Below are 18,031 nucleotides of genomic sequence, written 5' to 3'. Positions count from 1 at the left end.
GTGAGATGGATTCCTTGCCTATGGCGATGCAGCTATGACTTTCTGCTACCAGCAGCAGAATTTGGGCCTGAATATAGAGCCAAGTTTGCAAAGAAAAGAGGAAACGATGTGATCCCGGAGCTCAAACAGTTCTCATGTCTCAGCCTCACCATTCACTGAAAGTAGAGAAAATTGCCTTGATTGGCGTTGTTGTGAAAGAGTGTCGGTGCTGTGGTAAAAGGACTCCTGAACATTGCCTGGTCTTTACCAGAAGTTAGCTCGTCTACCTGTTCTTTGCTCTATGTGTGGTCTGGCAGAACACAGTATAGTTCAGGTAAAAGACCCAAAACAGTGGGGACTGGATGATACAGAAAGCTGTAAAAGCCATTTGTATTAGTTATACTACCTAATTGTGCCATTTTCAAATAAGTCGGAGGGGGGAAACTGCAGAAGCCAAGAAGTGGTGGAGTTCCCATCCATCCAGAGGAAACTTGGCAGCATTTCTACAGCACTTTTTTCTCTAGCAGGAACTGAGCCTATAGTTCAGACATGTCAAACACAAGGCCCGGGGGCCGGATCCGGCCCGCGAAGTGGTTTCATGCGGCCCGTGAAGCCATCCTGGAAACAGTGAGGGAACGGCCCCCACTGCCTTGGCCCTGGCCCAGAGACCCTCCTTCTGCCAGGGACCCTCAGATCTGTCCCACTCCTGCCCAGGCCCCCATAGGCACCCTTGAGGTGAACGATGTACAGCTGGCCACGCCCACCCAGTAGGCCATACACACTCTAGCCACGCCCACCCAGTAGGCCACGCCCACCCAGGCCACACCCACCTGGCCCCTTGAGGGTAACCGCAATGCTGATGCGGCCCTCCATGAAATTGAGTTTGACACCCTGTTGGCTCAACTTGGCTTTGAAAGCCCCATAGACGCTTCCTTAGGGATCAGGTTTGCTAATTTCTGGATTTGTTCTTTGCTTGTGTGTTTGCTGTGTCCAGATACTTCTTGACTCCTGAAGGTAGTCAGAATTTGGTCGTGGATACCTGTGTCTGTAAGTCTCAAGGTATTGTTAGGTAGGTACGGTGCCTATTTACTGTGCTTGTAATTTCATCTGAGAATTCTTAAGACAGCTGTTTGCAAAGAAGCACTCTCTTTGTGTATAATTTTTTCTCTCTCTCATTATCAGACCTTCTGTTTATGAGCTCTGATGATCCACAACATGCAGGCAGAGAATCCTCTTACCTAAGTGGTAAAATCTGTGGAATTTACGGATGCCAGAAGAGCATCTGAAATTCTGCTGTAAGGTGTCTGTTGTTTCCTTAATCTCTTAAGCTTGCAGATAAGAAGTTCAGGATTATTTCTGCATTATTTCTTTGCCCTCCTTCTGGAAATAATATATGTCAGTACTTATCTCTTACTTGTATACAAGAAAATAATAGCAGAGAATCCCTAAGTATATCCAGAGAACATTTTTCACGCTACTAAGAAATGCATCCCAATCCCTCTGTAATATAAATCTCTTTGTATAAACTACAATGGGGAAATCAGGGCCCCCAAATCAAAGAGGGGAGTGTCTGCTTTCAATTATTCACTGATTCTCTTTTTTCTTCCCAGCTGTAATGTGTTGCTTCCTTGTGAATTCTCTTCTTGAAGGGAGTTGTGAAACTGACACTCTTACATCATGTTTTTGAAGATCCTAATAATAGAGGGCTTATCAGGAGATAACTGGTTTGCATACTGACGTAGAGTGGAAATGGTTGATTTATGTTTAGTTTATATTTTGTTAACAGACCTGGAAGTGTTTCCTACCTGGGGTGTTTCATTATTTAACTTTCCAGCGAATAACACGGCTGAAAAGTGTATGAATGTATTCCTGTTTTCTGACCAAATAGTTATTATATAGATGTGAAGTTGAGGGGAATTGAATTATTGCGGAAGCACACAGTAGTTTTTGTACAGATGTACAAGTAGTCCTCAACTTACAACCACAACTGAGTCCAAAATTTCTGTCGCTAAGTGAGACATTTGTTAAGTGAATTTCCCTCCGCCCCATTTTATCTCCTTTCTTGCCACAGTTGTTAAGTGAATCCCTGCAGTTGTTAATTTAGCGACAGTGAGTGAATCTGGCTTCCCCATTGACTTTGCTTGTCAGAAAGTCGCAAAAGCTGATCACATGACCCCGAAACACTGCAATTGTCATAAATATGAACCAGTTGCTAAGCATCCTAATTTTTATCATGTGACTATGATGCTGCAATGGCATGGGGCCGGGTTACCTACGGCAACACCTGTGGCCGGCGTCAACTTCCCTCCGTCCAGTGCGCTCCCACAGAGAGGGCCTCCTCAGGGTGCCGCCGATCAAAGAATGCCGATTGGTGACCCCCAGGGGGAGAGCGTTCTCTGTGGGCGCGCCAGACCTTTGGAACTGCTTACCGGTTGAGCTCCGGATGGCCCCCGACCTTCGCTCCTTCCGGCGCGATCTCAAAACTTTCTTTTTCGAACAAGTTGGCCTGGTTTGATGGGATGGGGCTGGGTTTTTATAAATAGTTTTAATTTTAATATGTATTAATTTTATGGGCATAATTGTTTAATGGCTTTTTAATTTCTGTATTCTATTTTTATTGTGTATTGCCCTGTTCACTGCCCTGAGTCCTTCGGGAGAAGGGCGGTATACAAATTAAATTATTAAATTATTAAATTAAATAAGTGTGAAAAACAGTCATAAGCCATTTTTTTCAGTGCCATTGTAACTTTGAACGGTCACTGAACGAACTGTTGTAAATCAAGGACTATCTGAATTTATTCTTGCCATAAGTAACTTGTGAGTTGTAAAAACTCATAACAGAAGCTGAATGAAAATAATACTAAATGGCCTACTTGCTCTCTCTGCTACAAACTCATCCCACCATTTATATTTTCTTTCCTTTTTAAATAGTAAAATTGATGAACAGATCTTTTATATTTTAAAAATCTGCACAATGGTATTAAAAATACTGAGTGGTTCATTCACTAAATCATGGAGGATTGATACTTCAATATCTACTTAGTGTGACCACCAAAGAAGATTACGCTCAGTCTAAAAGCAAGATTACAAATGCATTCTTTGCTTTGGAAACTAGATAATAACTTCTTTGATAGAGAGAAAAGCTAACTGAATGGGACTCCATGTTGCAATGGTCCTCCTTTCAGCTTTTCCTAAAACCATTATTTATTCAGCAGTGCTTATATTGAGCCTTCATCCTAGTGGACGCTGGGTGGCAAAAAACTTGTAAAAATAATAAAACAAAGCAAGGAAAATAATTGCAGCTATTATAGTAATCAATAGGTAAATAAAATTGCCAAATCCGGTCTCAACATCCGACTGGGCAACCAACCATAATACAATAATATAATGAAATGATCATGTCATACATATCTCTGGCCTAACAATCAATTTGGAATAATGGCTTCCAGAAATAGATTTTATCTCTCCATGAAATGCAAAAATTGCAAGAGCCACATATCTCCATAGTGAGAAGGTTCCAAAGAATGGGGCTGCCACAGAGAAAGTCTGCTTTCTTACATCACTTGAAGCAGAATCCTTTAACAGGCCTTCTCTGTGTGTATGAGTCAGGAGTCAAAATTTTGTTCTAGCAAGGCATTGCCTGATATAGGTTCTAGGACAAGTCAGCGTAGCCAAATTGGCTTGGCCAACTTGCCATAGCCAACTCTGCTGGGGCCAACTCGCTGTGGGAAAACCTGTGGGACAAGAGTTATGCTAATATCAGAAAATGAGGAAATAGACATTTAAAAAAGGATGTAAATGGAGGGACAAAATGAAATGTGAATGACAGAAATTACAATATTTCTTTAATTATTTTAAACAATTAAATTGAGTTGTTGAATTGTGTCTCAGCAAGTTGTCTCATAGTGAGTTGGCCATGGTGAATTGGCTGCACCAAGTTGTCCCATTCCCCCTGAGGTATCCTGATGTTGAATCAAATAACACTTTGATTTAGCCTGGAAACTGCATCAATAATAAATCCAACAACATCAGAATTGGTGTTACTTGACATTGGCAAGATTATCCCACAAGTAGTTTAGCCACATATTTTGTACCAGTTGCAGCATCCAAATCGTGTTGAAAGAGAACTTCTTGTTGTTGTTAGTTGCGAAGTCGTATCCGACCCATCGCGACCCCATGGACAACGTTCCTCCAGGCCTTCCTGTCCTCTACCATCTTCTGGAGTCTATTTAGGCTCACGCCTACTGCTTCAGTGACTCCATCCAGCCACCTCATTCTCTGTCGTCCCTTTCTTCTCTTGACCTCAACCTTTCCCAGCATTAGGCTCTTCTCCAGTGAGTCCTTCCTTCTCATTAGGTGACCAAAATATTTGAGCTTCAACTTCAGGATCTGGCCTTCTAAAGAGCAGTCATGGTTGATCTCCTCTAGGACTGACCGGTTTGATCGCCTTGCAGTCCAAGGGACTCGCAGGAGTCGTCTCCAACACCATAGTTCAAAGGCTTCAATTCTTTGGCACTCAGCCTTTCTTATGGTCCAACTTTCACAGCCATACATTGCAGCTGGGAAGACCATAGCCTATACGCACTTTTGTTGGCAGGGTGATGTCTCTGCTTTTTAGTGTGCTGTCTAGATTTGCCATGGCTTTCCTCCCCAGAAACAAGCGTTTTTTAATTTCTTGGCTGCAGTCCCCATCTGCGGTGATCTTGGAGCCCAGGAAAATAAAATCTGTCACTACCTCCATTTCATCCCCATCTATTTGCCAGGAATTGAGAGGGCCGGATGCCATGATCTTGGTTTTCTTAATGTTAAGTTTCAACCCAAGTTTTGCACTCTCCTTCTTCACTCGCAACAAGAGGTTCTTTAGTTCCTCTTCACTTTCTGCCATTAGAGTGGTATCATCTGCATATCTTAGGTTGTTGATATTTCTCCCGGCAATCTTAATTCCAACTTTTGATTCATCTAGCTCTGCCTTTCTCATGATGTGCTCTACATATAAGTTAAACAGGCAGGGTGACAGTATGCAGCCTTGCCGGACTCCTTTCCCAATTTTGAACCAATCAGTGGTTCCGTGTCCAGTTCTCACTGTTGCTTCTTGACCCGCATATAGGTTTCTCAAGAGACAAATAAGATGGTCTGGTACTCCCATCTCTTTAAGAACTTGCCACAGTTTCTTGTGATCCACACAATCAAAGGCTTTAGCATAGCCAATGAAGCAGAAGTAGATGTTTTTCTGGAACTCGCTAGCTTTCTCCATGATCCAGCGTATGTTGGCAATTTGATGTCTAGTTCCTCTGCCTCTTCGAAATCCTACCTGTACTTCTGGTAGTTCTTGATCCACATACTGCTGGAGTCTAGCTTGTAGGATTTTAAGCATAACTTTACTAGCATGTGAAATGAGTGCAATGGTGCGATAGTTTGAACATCCTTTGGCACTGCCTTTCTTTGGAATTGGAATGTAAACTGATCTTTTCCAATCCTGTGGCCACTGTTGAGTTTTCCAAATTTGCTGGCAAATTGAGTGTAACACTTTTACTGCATTGTCTTTTAAGATTTTGAATAGCTCAGCTGGAATACTGTCACCTCCACTAGCTTTGTTGTTGCTCAGCTTTCCTAAGGCCCATTTCACTTCACATTCTAGGTCCTAGGATGTCTGGCTTGAGGTCAGTGACCACCTCATCGTGGTTATCAGGGACGTTAAGCTTGTTCTTGTATAGTTCTTCTGTGTAATTTTGCCACCTCTTCTTAATCTCTTCTGCCTCTGTTAGGTCCCTGCCATTTTAGTCCTTTATCATGCCCATTTTTGCATGAAACGTTCCCTTCATTTCTCCAATTTTCTTGAAGAGATCTCTGGTCCTCCCTATTCTATTGTTTTCTTCTATTTCTTTGCACTGTTCATTTAAGAAGGCATTCTTATCTCTTCTAGCTATTCTCTGGAATTCTGCATTCAATTGGGTGTATCTTTCTTTTTCTCCCTTGCCTTTCGCTTCCCTCCTGTCCTCAGCTATTTGCAAAGCTTCCTCAAACAGCCATTTTGCTTTCTTGCATTTCTTTTTCTTTGGGATGGTTTTAGTTGCTACTTCTTGTACAGTGTTGCGAACCTCAGTCCATAGTTCTTCAGGCACTCTGTCTATCAGATCTAATTCCTTAAATCTATTTGTCACCTCTACTGTATATTCGTCAGGGATATGATTTAGTTCATACCTGAGTGGCCTAGTGCTTTTCCTTACTTTCTTCAGTTTAAGCCTAAATTTTGCAACAAGAAGCTCGTGGTCTGAGCCACAGTCAGCTCCTGGTCTTGTTTTTACTGACTGTATAGAGCTTCTCCATCTTTGGCTGCAGAGCACATAGTCAATCTGATTTCCGTGTTGACCGTCTGGTGATGTCCATGTGTAGAGCTGTCTCTTGGGTTTTGGAAAGGAGTGTTTGCTATGACCATCATATTCTCTTTGACAAAATTCTATCAGCCTGTGCCCTGCTTCATTTTATACTCCAAGGCCAAACTTGCCTGTTATTCCGGTTATCTTTTGGCTTCCTACTTTAGCATTCCAATCCCCCATGATGATAAGGACATCATTTTGGGGTGTTAGTTCTATAAGGTGCTGTAGGGCTTCATAGAACCGGTCAATTTCATCCTCTTCAGCACCGGTGGTTGGGGCATAGACTTGGTCTACTGTGATATTGAATGGTTTGCCTTGGATTCGAACTGAGTTCATTCTGTCATTTTTGGGGATTGTATCCCAGTGGAGAGAACTATCTCCACATAAATTACACTATAGTAGGCAACTGAGTGGTAATCAAGATGGGATTTACTTTTGGTGGGCATCCTGATCCAGGTATGGTTGTAAGTGATGTGTCAGCCAAAGCTGTGTAAAGGATCTCTGGTCACGGCTTCCACCTGCTACTGAAGTAGCTGCTATGGGTTCAGGAAGACCCACAAACCAACATTTTCAGGAGGAGTGCAACTCCCACCAGAGCAACGTTTTAGGAAAATGGCTCCAACCTAAGATGAGTTACTGAAACTCTTGTTCTCCAAACCTTCCTCTCTGCTATAATCTCTGCTTCACTCTCAGAAATGCGCTGGCAGATGGGGGAGCAAGTCCGAGGTCTTGACTCTCAGGCAGAGAGTCGGCAACAGTTGCTCCAAGATGTGGCTGACTTCCTGCGCCGGAAGGCTGAAGTGGAACAAGAATATTCCCGAGGACTTGAGAAATTGTCTGAACGCTTCTCGGCTAAGATACGTGGCTCCAAGGAGCATCAGAATTTCAGGTTAGAATCTTTGGATTCTTCAGGGGGGTGTTGAGAAGGAACTTCCACAGAGACAACTTGAGGGTGGTGATTGCATGGGGAAAAGCTGAAAAAAAAACATTAAGAGACATTGAACAGTTTCGAGAGTTTGACCCTTGGAGCTTTCCTGGCAATGCCTTTACAAGGGTGTGTTTTGTGTGTAAGTCAGTGCAGTGGTGATTATATATATCTTATTATATATGAGACATTGCTATACAGGAAGAAATAGAAAGTTCATGAATTGGTGACCAGTAAGCCTTGTTGTTGGCATGTTTCTTATTACCCCAGTTTCCTGTTGGGGTGCTTAGGTTCACGCCATCATGCCTCATCCCTGCCCCTTCTCCTTTTTGTTAGAAAACTGATTAATCTTTCCTAGACTTCCAGTCTCTTGGGAGAGCTAAAGATATGGGATGGACTCCCTCTCATAATCCCTTTGACCTTTTACATATTCTTCAGTCAATACACCAATTCAGTTTTAGTGGAGCATGTTTCATAACCCGTGAATCAGTTTCATACTTCTGATAGAAAACTCCTGGGGTTGACTTTTTTTTGGTCAAATAATCTGGACTCTCTTTTTAGGAATATTTCGTAAAGAAAATTGAAAGTGCAACAACATGGGCCTATAGCAGCATATGAAAACCATGATTGCTTAAAAATATTACCAAAAAAATCCCTGGCTATTTGAAGAGTAATAGGAGAACAGGTTGAAACAGATGTGATGCTTGACATGAGTGAGGGGCTTATACTGACAGAACATAGCTCCCATATAGTGGCAGTAACGGTAATTTTATTTGCCATAAGCTTATAACTAAGTGCACTACAAATATAGAATAAAACATTAATACTTTAACATAATTATAACTGATTAGAATATCATAATACAGAAGAAGGATCTTCAAATGTAAAGGTCCAGAGTATATAATATTATCAATCTGTATTCATTTACCTGTCTTAGGCAAGAAAGCCAGGTGAGTGACACTGAGCCAGTTCCTCAATCCTAGCCCTGTGAAGAAGGGAATGGCCATTTCCAAAACGTTACCAAGAAAACTGCAGGGGCTTATGTCACCATGCTTGGTTCTCGTGGGTGGTGACCTCCTCTTCTCAGAATGTATCAATCCTATCCATGAAATACCTTTTCTTAAAAGCAATTTTGATATTGCTAAGGAAAGCTAGATTTTGCTTATTTTATTTAAAAAAAAATTTCTGGAGGTGGTCACCAGTGGAGAAAACAACTGACGGGATGGCCGATGGAAGGGTTGATGGCAGGGGTTAAGGCTTTCTATATCAGGATGATTAATGACATGATCTGCAACAGACTTTGTGTGAGCCTACATTATATTCAACAATTTATCCCAGAGGATACAAATGCTTCATATTATGACTAGATTGAAAGCCAGTTTGGTCTAGTGGTTAAAAGCCTTAGACATAAAAGCCAGCTGGGTGGCCTTGGGCCAGTCACTTTCTCTCATCTCTGGGAAGTAGGCAATGGCAAACCACTTCTGAAAAATCTTGCCAAGAAAACTTCAAGGACTGGTCCAGGAAGTCTCCAAGAATCAGACACAATTGAATAGAAGGAAAAAATGACTAGATTACTTCACCAGCAATACTTGGTTTGATGTACCAGTGCAATGTCAGCACACGAACAGCAGCTCTCCTTCTTACGAGGAAAAAATGTGTAGATGTGTAGTTCCAACAATAGGTTGAACATGGAAGTTGAGCAGCAGGAAGAGTGAAAGATGCGTAAATCTTGTTACTACATTGCTGTAGTAGATGGGACAATAGAACGGACAATTAATCAGCCATGTTTGATTTTGTGTGTGTGTATGCAGTACCTTAATCTTAAAGTATCTATGATGCAAATGGGTGAAACACAACATAGCAGTCATGTTAGGCTATGACCAAGTTTCGATCATTGTTATCAGGTCCAAATGGCTTAGGAATGGTCTCGGTACCCTAAATGTGGTTGTGCAAACAAACTCTTTGCCACAGTTACAACCATGGAGAGGCAGCTTTGGATCTCCCCCCACCGTGCAGACCTCCTCTTTCAGAGTTAGTACAACCTGGTCTGGAAGAGGCTGACCACAATTCCAGAGCTCAACTACTTCCTGACAGTTTTACCACCTTGTGAGTAGTGGTAGTTATTTCTAGACAGTTGATGTTCATCCAGCACACTACCAGACTTGGCCAAGACCGGTCTCAAGTACTAACTACTTCCTTGGAATTAAATGGTGGAGAGCAATAGAACCAAAAAACCCACGAATAAGGAAGAGAAATAAAAGATGATAAAAGCTAAGGATGCAGATACTAAGTGCGTTGTTCCTGCAGTAAGAGATTAAAAAGGGCTTCCCTCTTTACATGCAGGAAGGATCAGAATCTCCCTTCTCCTTTGAATTGCTGGTATACAATACTGAATCAGACACGGCAGGCAAGCCGGGATCATGGAGCACTGAGTGAAATCTACACAGGGCATTTGGTGCTTCGGTTGGTGCACATCAGCGAGGATGTGGGGCGATTGGCCCGGAAAGTAAGTGCTTTGGAGTGAGAGCAAGGTGGACTCCATTCTCAAGTCAGCTTGATACGTCTGTTAAAGTTAGACTTTGTACAGAGGCCTAGGCTTGAACAAAGGCCACTTCTTTGTAGCCCATACTGTCCTTCGGCCTTGCTCTTGCTGGAATCTCCCTTTGCCCTCAGCCAGTTATTATGCCTGATTGAAAAGGGAAAGTGGACAAAAAGAAGAATTGTTATGATTCCTCTGGCCTCTGGGTCAAAAATATTTTCCCTAGTTTTCTCCTGATCAGTTCAGAGGTTGGCTACTGTTTCTGTGATTGTTAAGTAATCATGGGAAATCTTTTCTCATATCCAGTTCCTTACCTGGCAAAGCAGTGTTGGGTGACCTGGAACATGGTTGTGAAATACCAGCACCAAAAGCATGGGTGTTGTGTATGGAGAGGCATGCTGCCACTGTGAAGGGTGGGCTCAAATATACCCTGAGCCCCCCAATGTGCTATTTCTATTCAGTATCTCCTTGTGATCTCTGTGTGCAGCCCCATTCTTCTTGTTATTCCCTCTGAGTTTTGTATCTTGCTGACCAAAAGTTCAAAGTCATGCACAATTCCTATGTTTTTTTATTTGGCTCTTAACCCTAAACTACCTTCTAGATTCTGATCTGAAAACAGTGTACTCACAAATCCACCACTTTGCAAGCCTTCTCTTTGTCAATGGATCACAACTCCTGATTATTTAAGTCTTAGGTAAAGGTAAAAGTTCCCCCGCACATGCATGCTAGTCGTTTCCGACTCTAGGGGTCGGTGCTCATCTCCGTTTCAAAGCCGAAGAGCCAGCACTTGTCCGAGGACGTCTCCGTGGCCATGTGGCCAGCATGACTAGACGCCAAAGGCGCACGGAACGCTGTTACCTTCCCACCGTAGCGGTCCCTATTTTTCTACTTGCATTTTTACGTGCTTTCGAACTGCTAGGTTGGCAGAAGCTGGGACGAGTAACAGGCGCTCACTCTGTTACACGGCACTTGGGATTCGACCTGCCAAACTGCCAACCTTCTGATCGACAAGCTCAGCGTCCTAACCCACTGAGCCACCGCGTCCCTTTTTATTTAAGTCTTACCTATAGATAAAGAAGACAACCATATTCAATAGGTTGAACATTTGCCATTCAGAAAGTACAAGATGGCTCAGCACATGCTGCCTTCAGCCAAGCATTTGCCTCCCTATATACATTGATTGCATGAGAACATTATAATTGAGAACTCTCCAAGAGAAGAAAACGTGAGTGGCCAGGCCCAAATGCTCCCGTGAAGTGTTAAATGTAGCATAAAACATTTAATGGTGTAGTGATGAAGGCATCAATATAGAAACTGGAAGACTCTTGAGTTCCACACCCATCTGAGATTCAAGGCCAGCTGGGTGACTTTGGGTCAGATACTCTCTCTCTAGACTAAGAAGGAGACAGTGGCAAACCAGTTGTGAAACCTTACCAAAAAAAACTGCAGGGACTTGTGTAGGCAATCACCACATGTTAAAAACTGACTCAAAGGCACACATACAAGTGTATTGTGCTTTTCTAAGGAATGAGTGACTTGGTGTGAGCACCAGGCTAGTATGTTTCCATCTCTCCCTTCTCTTCCTTTCTCATACTATAAGGAGGACAGTAGGTTGTCAGCAAATCACAGTTCTCTGAGTGTAGGCAGCATGCAGAATGAAGGTTTGGTATTTTTTTTGTGATAAGTTATTTTTTAAGACCTTCGTTGAGGTTAGACATGTGCCATCGTAAAACAGGCAACCATGTTTTCCTATTACATCTGAATTTGCTTGTATTCAACCATTTCTTGCTAGGATAGTCTGTAGTTTTATGCAGTGAGAGTCTGAATTGGCTGCCCTTTATGGTTTTTTAAAGCATATGTAGACTGCTTATGTAAATCCTTTGTGTCATTGGAGGGAAGCCAAGAACTGTCTGAGCACTGAAGACCTACCTACTCTTCGGTCACTGGAAATCCTTGTTAATCACTGCCATGTTTATGATTATTCCCAAGCATTGCTTGCTGAGTTACAACTATATTTCCATAACAATAAGGATTATATACTTGTTTTCTTAAAAATTAAAGCTGAGATTCTCAGCTTGCTGCAATAACAATCTCTCCGTTTTTCCCTATAGTTGAGTAGACTATGCACAGCCAAGGATGACCTATCTTAATTTTTCCTCCCTTTTTCTCCCTGGTCAGAGCAAAGAGATGGAACAACAGATGCAGGATGAGCTCCTGAAGGCAATTTCAGAGTTGCAGATGGTAAGTGGGGAAGAAAAAGTACCTATCCTGCAGTTGTCATCTCATTTAGTCTCATTCTAAGACTGTGATGCCCCTTTTCCCAGACTATTCATTTAGGATGGAAGGGGCCCCCGAGGCCATCAAGTCCAACCCACTGCTCGGAGCAGAAATTCATATTCAAGTATTCCCAATAGATGGCTGTCTAGTGTTGGCTTGAACAATGCTAGTAATGGGGAGCCCACCATCTCTCTAGGCCAGAGGTCCCCAACCTTTTGGCAACCAGGGACTGGTTCCATGGAGAGAGGTTTTTCCGTGGATCGGAGGGCGTGTGGTTTTGTGTGCTGCCTGCATCTCACAGATGGGGTTTTGCTTGTTTGTACAGACTGGTTGCTGGCATGCTCCAGCCCGGTACTGGTCCAGAGACCAGGGGTTGGGGACCCCTGCTCTAGGCAACTAATGTTGCTGTCCAAGTGCTCAGGAAAGATTTTCTGATACTTAGTTGGAATCAGTCTTTCTGAAATTTAACCCATAATTTCATATTTTGTTTTCTGGAATGAGGAAGAACAAGCCTGGCCTCCATCTTTGTGGCATCCTTTTGTACATTTGAAGGGTGCTATTGAATCCACTCTCCCTTGTTTTTCTCGAGACTCAAATACCCAACCTCCTTAAATCTTTCTTCCTGATGCTTAATTTCTAGTCCCCAATCATCTTGATTGCCTTTCTTTGAACCGATTTCAGTTTTATGAATCCTCCTTTATTTGCGGTGCCCCAGACTGGATACAGTACTTGAAATAGGGTCTAACCAAAGCAGAATTCTAACCAAGTAACTGAATAGTTACTTCTTATGATTTGAAAATTATATTTCTGAAGAGGTAATTGCCTCTGCATTTTTGTAGCCACATTTTACTGTTGGCTCAAATTCAGCATATTTATTCCTCTAAAGTTATGATTAAGTTTTGTCCTCCTTTCTTAACAAAGATTGGCAAGTTTGAACTGTTTAGCTTTTGTCAATTTGTAGGCTATGAAGTCATACCAGACATACCGCATTGATTGTCTGAATGCTGAGGCAAAGCTGCGTGAGGCTGAACGGCAAGAGGAGAAACGCAGTGGTGGAAAGCATTCAGATCCTAGTGGATCCCCGGGTGGGGCAGGACTTGACAAAAACCCCCGTCGCACTTCACTTCGGAAGGTGGAGCGCCTCCTGGAAAAGGTAGCTAGAAGGTGGGGATGGGAGTGTTGGAAATTGTGATCATACAGACTGGGTCTTTTTGTAAAGAGGCTAGTACTGTTCACTGAATATACTAGGACTTATATTGGCTTAAATTAGTTTGGTTTAGAGCTGTGGGACCATCAACCTGTTCACACAGCATGCTTTACTGGATCAGGACAACAGGCATTTTCATAACATAAATTTGTGTGTATTCTTAGGTTTTTTTGTGGGTTAATGTGTTTTATGAACACACTCGGTTTGTTTGTGGCTCAGTATAAAGGTAAAGGTTCCCCCGCTAGTCGTTTCCGACTAGGGGCTGGTGCTCATCTCCGTTTCAAAGCCAAAGAGCCGGCGCTTGTCCAAGGACATCTCCGTGGTCATGTGGCCGGCATGACTGGACGCCAAAGGCGCACGGAACGCTGTTACCTTCCCACCGCAGCGGTCCCTATTTTTCTACTTGCATTTTTACTGCTAGGTTGGCAGAAGCTGGGACGAGGAACAGGCGCTCACTCTGTTACGCGGCTCAGTCTATTGGATGCCAAATGCAGAAAATTTAATAATTAGGTTAAATATGTTGTGTGAGTGCAGCCCATATGTCCTAATCTTCCTTTCCCATTTTGAGCTGGAGAGTTTTAGGGAGGAGGGATCTGTAGTTTATTGTTCCTGGGAAGAGGCAACTCATGGAGTTTTCCATTCCAGCTTCCAATCTGGGAGAAGGGGTAGGGAGCAAGAGATGACCAGAGGCTCTTTTTCAAAGGTTCACCAGAGAATCTCCCCATACAAGGGGGAAAGTTTTTGGGAGACCACAGATTGGCTGGCAATTGAGGTCAACCCAAACCTGTGACCATCTCCTACCTTGCAATGATTTGAGCCAGTAAGTTCAGACCACAAGCCAGTTCCGTTTCCTTTGGTTCTTTCTTTCGCTGTTGGTGGGCTGATAGGAAACTTTTGTGATCTCGGTGGAGGCAGGGCTGTTTTTAAATAAGGAAACTGACAGCACTTGTCTATAAGAAACACTAGCATAGGTTACAAGTCTCCCCTACTAAACACACTCTTGTTCCAACATTCACTTAAATCCCTTGATCATTTTAGGAGGCTAGTGCAAACTGAGCTCACCCAGATACCAGCCTGTTGAGTTGGCCAGAGTTTCCTTTATGTCTCAGAAATGTGGAAGAAAATTTGTTTTTAAGTCCCAAGGATTCGACTTTCTTGCAGTCATGGAGGATACATCGGTCTTAACGTCTTGCATCTAAATGAAGTTCATGCTGCAGCTTTGTAGCTTACCCTCTTGAGGTGATGACAGATTGGCCTAGATTATATCCGTTTGGTCAGTGCTTACTACCTTTAGTTCCTATTGTATGTATTTTATTATTTTCCCCCCTAACATATTTCAGTTTGTTTTTCATTTGAATTATGCCACTTAAAGGTTACAGTTGCAAGAAAAAGTATGTGAACCCTTTGGGATTACGTGGAGGTTTGCATGAATTGGCCATAAAATGCGCTCTAAACGTCATGTAAGTCACAACAATAGAAAAACACAGTCTGCTTAAAATAATACTACACAAACATTAGCTGTTGTCATGCTTTAATTGAACATAAGATGGAAACATTCACAGTACAGGGTGGAAAAAGTATGTGAACCTTTGGACTTAATAACTGGTTGACCCTCCTTTGGCAGTAATAACCTCAACCAAACATTTCCTGTAGTTGCAGATCAGACCTGCACAACGATCTGGAGTAATTTTGGACCATTCCTCTGCACAAAACTGTTTCAGTGTAGCAATATTCTTGGGATGTCTGGTGTGACATCTTAAGGTCATGCCACAGCATTTCAATCGGGTTGAGGTCAGGACTCTGACTGGGCCACTCCAGAAGGCGTATTCTGTTCTGTTGAAGCCATTGTTTTGTTGAATTATTGTATGCTTTGGGTCATTGTCCTGTTGCATCACCCATCCTCTTCGGAGCTTCAGTTGGCGGACAGATGGTCGTACGTTTTCCTGCAAAATGTCCTGATAAACTCTGGAATTCATTTTCCCATCAATGACAACAATCCGTCCAGGCCCTGAGGCAGCAAAGCAGCCCCAAACCATGATGCTCCTTCCGCCATGTTTTACAGTGGGGATGAGGTTTTGATGTTGGTGTGCTGTGCCTTTTTTTCTCCACACATAGTGTTGTGTGTTTTTCCCAAACAACTCAATTTTGGTTTCATCTGTCCACAGTATATTTTGCCAGTAGTGCTGTGGAACATCCAGGTGCTCTTTTGCAAACTTCAAATGTGCTGCAATATTTTTTTTGAACAGCAATGGCTTCCTCCGTGGTGTCCTCCCATGTACTCCATTCTTGTTTAATGTTTTCCTTATTGTAGATGTGTCAATAAAAATGTTAGCATGTGCCAGAGATTTCTGTAGGTCTTTAGCTGACACTCTAGGATTCTTCTTTACCTCATTAAGCATTATGCGCTGGGCTCTTGCAGTCATTTTTACAGGACGACCACACCTAGGGAGAGTAGCAACAGTGCTAAACTTTCTCCATTTGTAGACAGTCTGTCTTACCGTGGACACATGAACATCAAGGCTTTTGGAGATACTTTTGTAACCCTTTCCAGCTTCATGCAAGTCAACAATTCTTGATCGTATGTCTTCTGAGAGCTCTTTTCTGTGAGGCATGGTTCACATCAGACAGTGCTTCTTGAGACCAGTAAACCCAAAACAGGTGTGTGTTTTTAAAGGGCAGGACAGCTGTCAGCAACACATCCAATATCATCACACTGGTTGGAGTCAAGGTTGGCTCACTCCTGGCTCCAATTAGCTCTTGGAGAAGTCATTAGGCTAGGGGTCCACATACTTTTTCCACCCTGCACTGTGAATGTTTACATGTTATGTTCAATTAAAACATGACAACAGCTAATGTGTAGTATTATTTTAAGCAGACTGTGTTTTTCTATTGTTGTGACTTACATAACGTTTAGAGCGCATTTTATGGCCAATTCATGCAAAACTCCATGTAATCCCAAAGGGTTCGCATACTTTTTCTTGCAACTGTATATGTAGAAAAAATTCTGACGTGATTTATCTTGGTCTGATATTTTTTTTAACATCTCAAAACTTGCCATTTTAACAATGGAATTGCTGGGGTAGTGCAAGGCAGACAGTGTGTTTGCATTGTCCCTACTCACAGAGGAGTCCTGAATCGCAGGAAATAGGATACTGGTATTCTTAATTTATAACTGGTTGCCTAATGACCATTTGAAGTTATGATGGATTTCCAAAAAGCTACTTATGAACAGCCCTTGAAGTTACGATTGCCACACACATTCCATGGCCATGGGACCCCATTTCATGCATTTGGCATCCATCTTGCATTTCCAACTGGTTGCAGCATCCTGCAGTCTTGTGAAACCAACTGAAAATAGCAAAAAAAAACCCACTCATTGGATTTGTTGGATTCATTTAACGATCACAGTGTCTCTATTATGGTCATAAAACACTTATAAAACCGAGTCCAGTGATTTTCTTCAGTGATTTTAGAGATGATCTTCTCCTTTCTTGCTCAGTGATTTACCACACAATGTCTGCTAGGAAGGAGGTTGTTCTCATTATGAGAAATTGTTGCCATTATTTATCAGGGGAAAAAGAACGCTGTTTGCAAAAGTACTAAGTGGAGCAAAGTGGAGGGAAGAAGGAAGGACAACCTGGAATTTTAACCTAATAATTTCTTGATCTTCACAGAGACAGTCAAAATTCCTGGAAAGCAAGCTGAAATGTGCCAAGGCTCGGAATGATTACTTGTTGAATCTACACACTGCTAACTCTGCCATGAGCAACTACTATGTGCGCGATGTTGCCGACCTGCTAGATGTGAGTCGATTCTCTCCATGCCCATTCCGTGTCAGCAGTATAGGGGTTAGCACTAAAATGTCAGCTGCCAAAACATTGGCTTCCTATGGATTCCTTTTGTCACTGTTTATGTAAAGGCATGAGTCCATGACATATGACAAATGTATACTGGTCTTCTTCCATTGTAACTTCATGGCTTGTCTAAAGTATCCTGCAACCTTCGGTATGGTGGGAATCTTGAAATTGCTGATTGGTTTCATGCACTCTCTTCACAGAACTATAGTTCCAAAAAAATTTGGGAGTAGGAGAGAGTCTGCTGGATCAAGGCTGTGGGACATAGGTACCTTTTAAAACAGGGGTCCCCAACCTCCAATCTAGGTCCCGATGTTGGACTGCAGCCCGTTGGGAACTGGGCTACACAAGTGGCAGGCGAGTGTGTGCATGCAGCTGCATTTGTGCAAGTGGTGCACATGCATGTGAAATCATCCCCTCTTCTCCCCCCCACCTGCCACTGCCACCAATCTGCAGAGCCAGAAAGGTTGGGGACCGCTGTTTTAAAAGATACAGTATAGAGAAGTTGGCTCGTTTCCTGTAACTCTTGAATGATTATTTTTGGAAAAGGCAGTGTCTACAGCAGTGGTGGCAAACCTATGGCACGCGTGCCAGAGGCGGCACTCAGAGCCCTCTCTGTGGGCACGTGTGCCGTGCCCCGGAGATGGTGAGGGACTGGCCCCCGCTGCCCTGGCCCCAGCCACCCAGTCTGCCAGGACCACTGTGGCCACGCCCACCTGGCACCCGGTGATAGATAAGTGGGTTTTGGGTTGCAGTTTGGGCACTGGATCTCTAAAAAGTTGGTCTATCATTGGTCTACTGTATTTTAACAGTTATTTTAATGGGGGCGTTCTCCATTTCAAAATAATACAGGTCTAGCCCTCACGGATGAAA

General features: G+C 42.9%; 1 protein-coding gene across 2 annotated transcripts in view; it reads left to right on the top strand.

The window, feature by feature from the left end:
• The window catches only part of ARHGAP4 (Rho GTPase activating protein 4), a 57,920-nt gene that overhangs the window by 14,543 nt on the left and 25,346 nt on the right, over positions 1–18,031 (top strand). For both annotated transcript variants that reach the window (XM_083355787.1, XM_083355786.1), the window contains exons 2-6: positions 7,050–7,245; positions 9,625–9,787; positions 11,999–12,061; positions 13,059–13,250; positions 16,979–17,107. In XM_083355787.1, the coding sequence (XP_083211913.1) occupies positions 7,050–7,245; positions 9,625–9,787; positions 11,999–12,061; positions 13,059–13,250; positions 16,979–17,107 (743 nt within the window). The remainder of the gene's footprint in view (positions 1–7,049; positions 7,246–9,624; positions 9,788–11,998; positions 12,062–13,058; positions 13,251–16,978; positions 17,108–18,031) is intronic.

Source organism: Vipera ursinii (assembly GCF_947247035.1).
Source record: "Vipera ursinii genome assembly, chromosome: 2".
NCBI lineage: Eukaryota > Metazoa > Chordata > Lepidosauria > Squamata > Viperidae > Vipera > Vipera ursinii.
The sequence above is the reverse complement of the archived record's forward strand: the minus strand, read 5'-3'. Positions and strand labels throughout refer to the sequence as shown.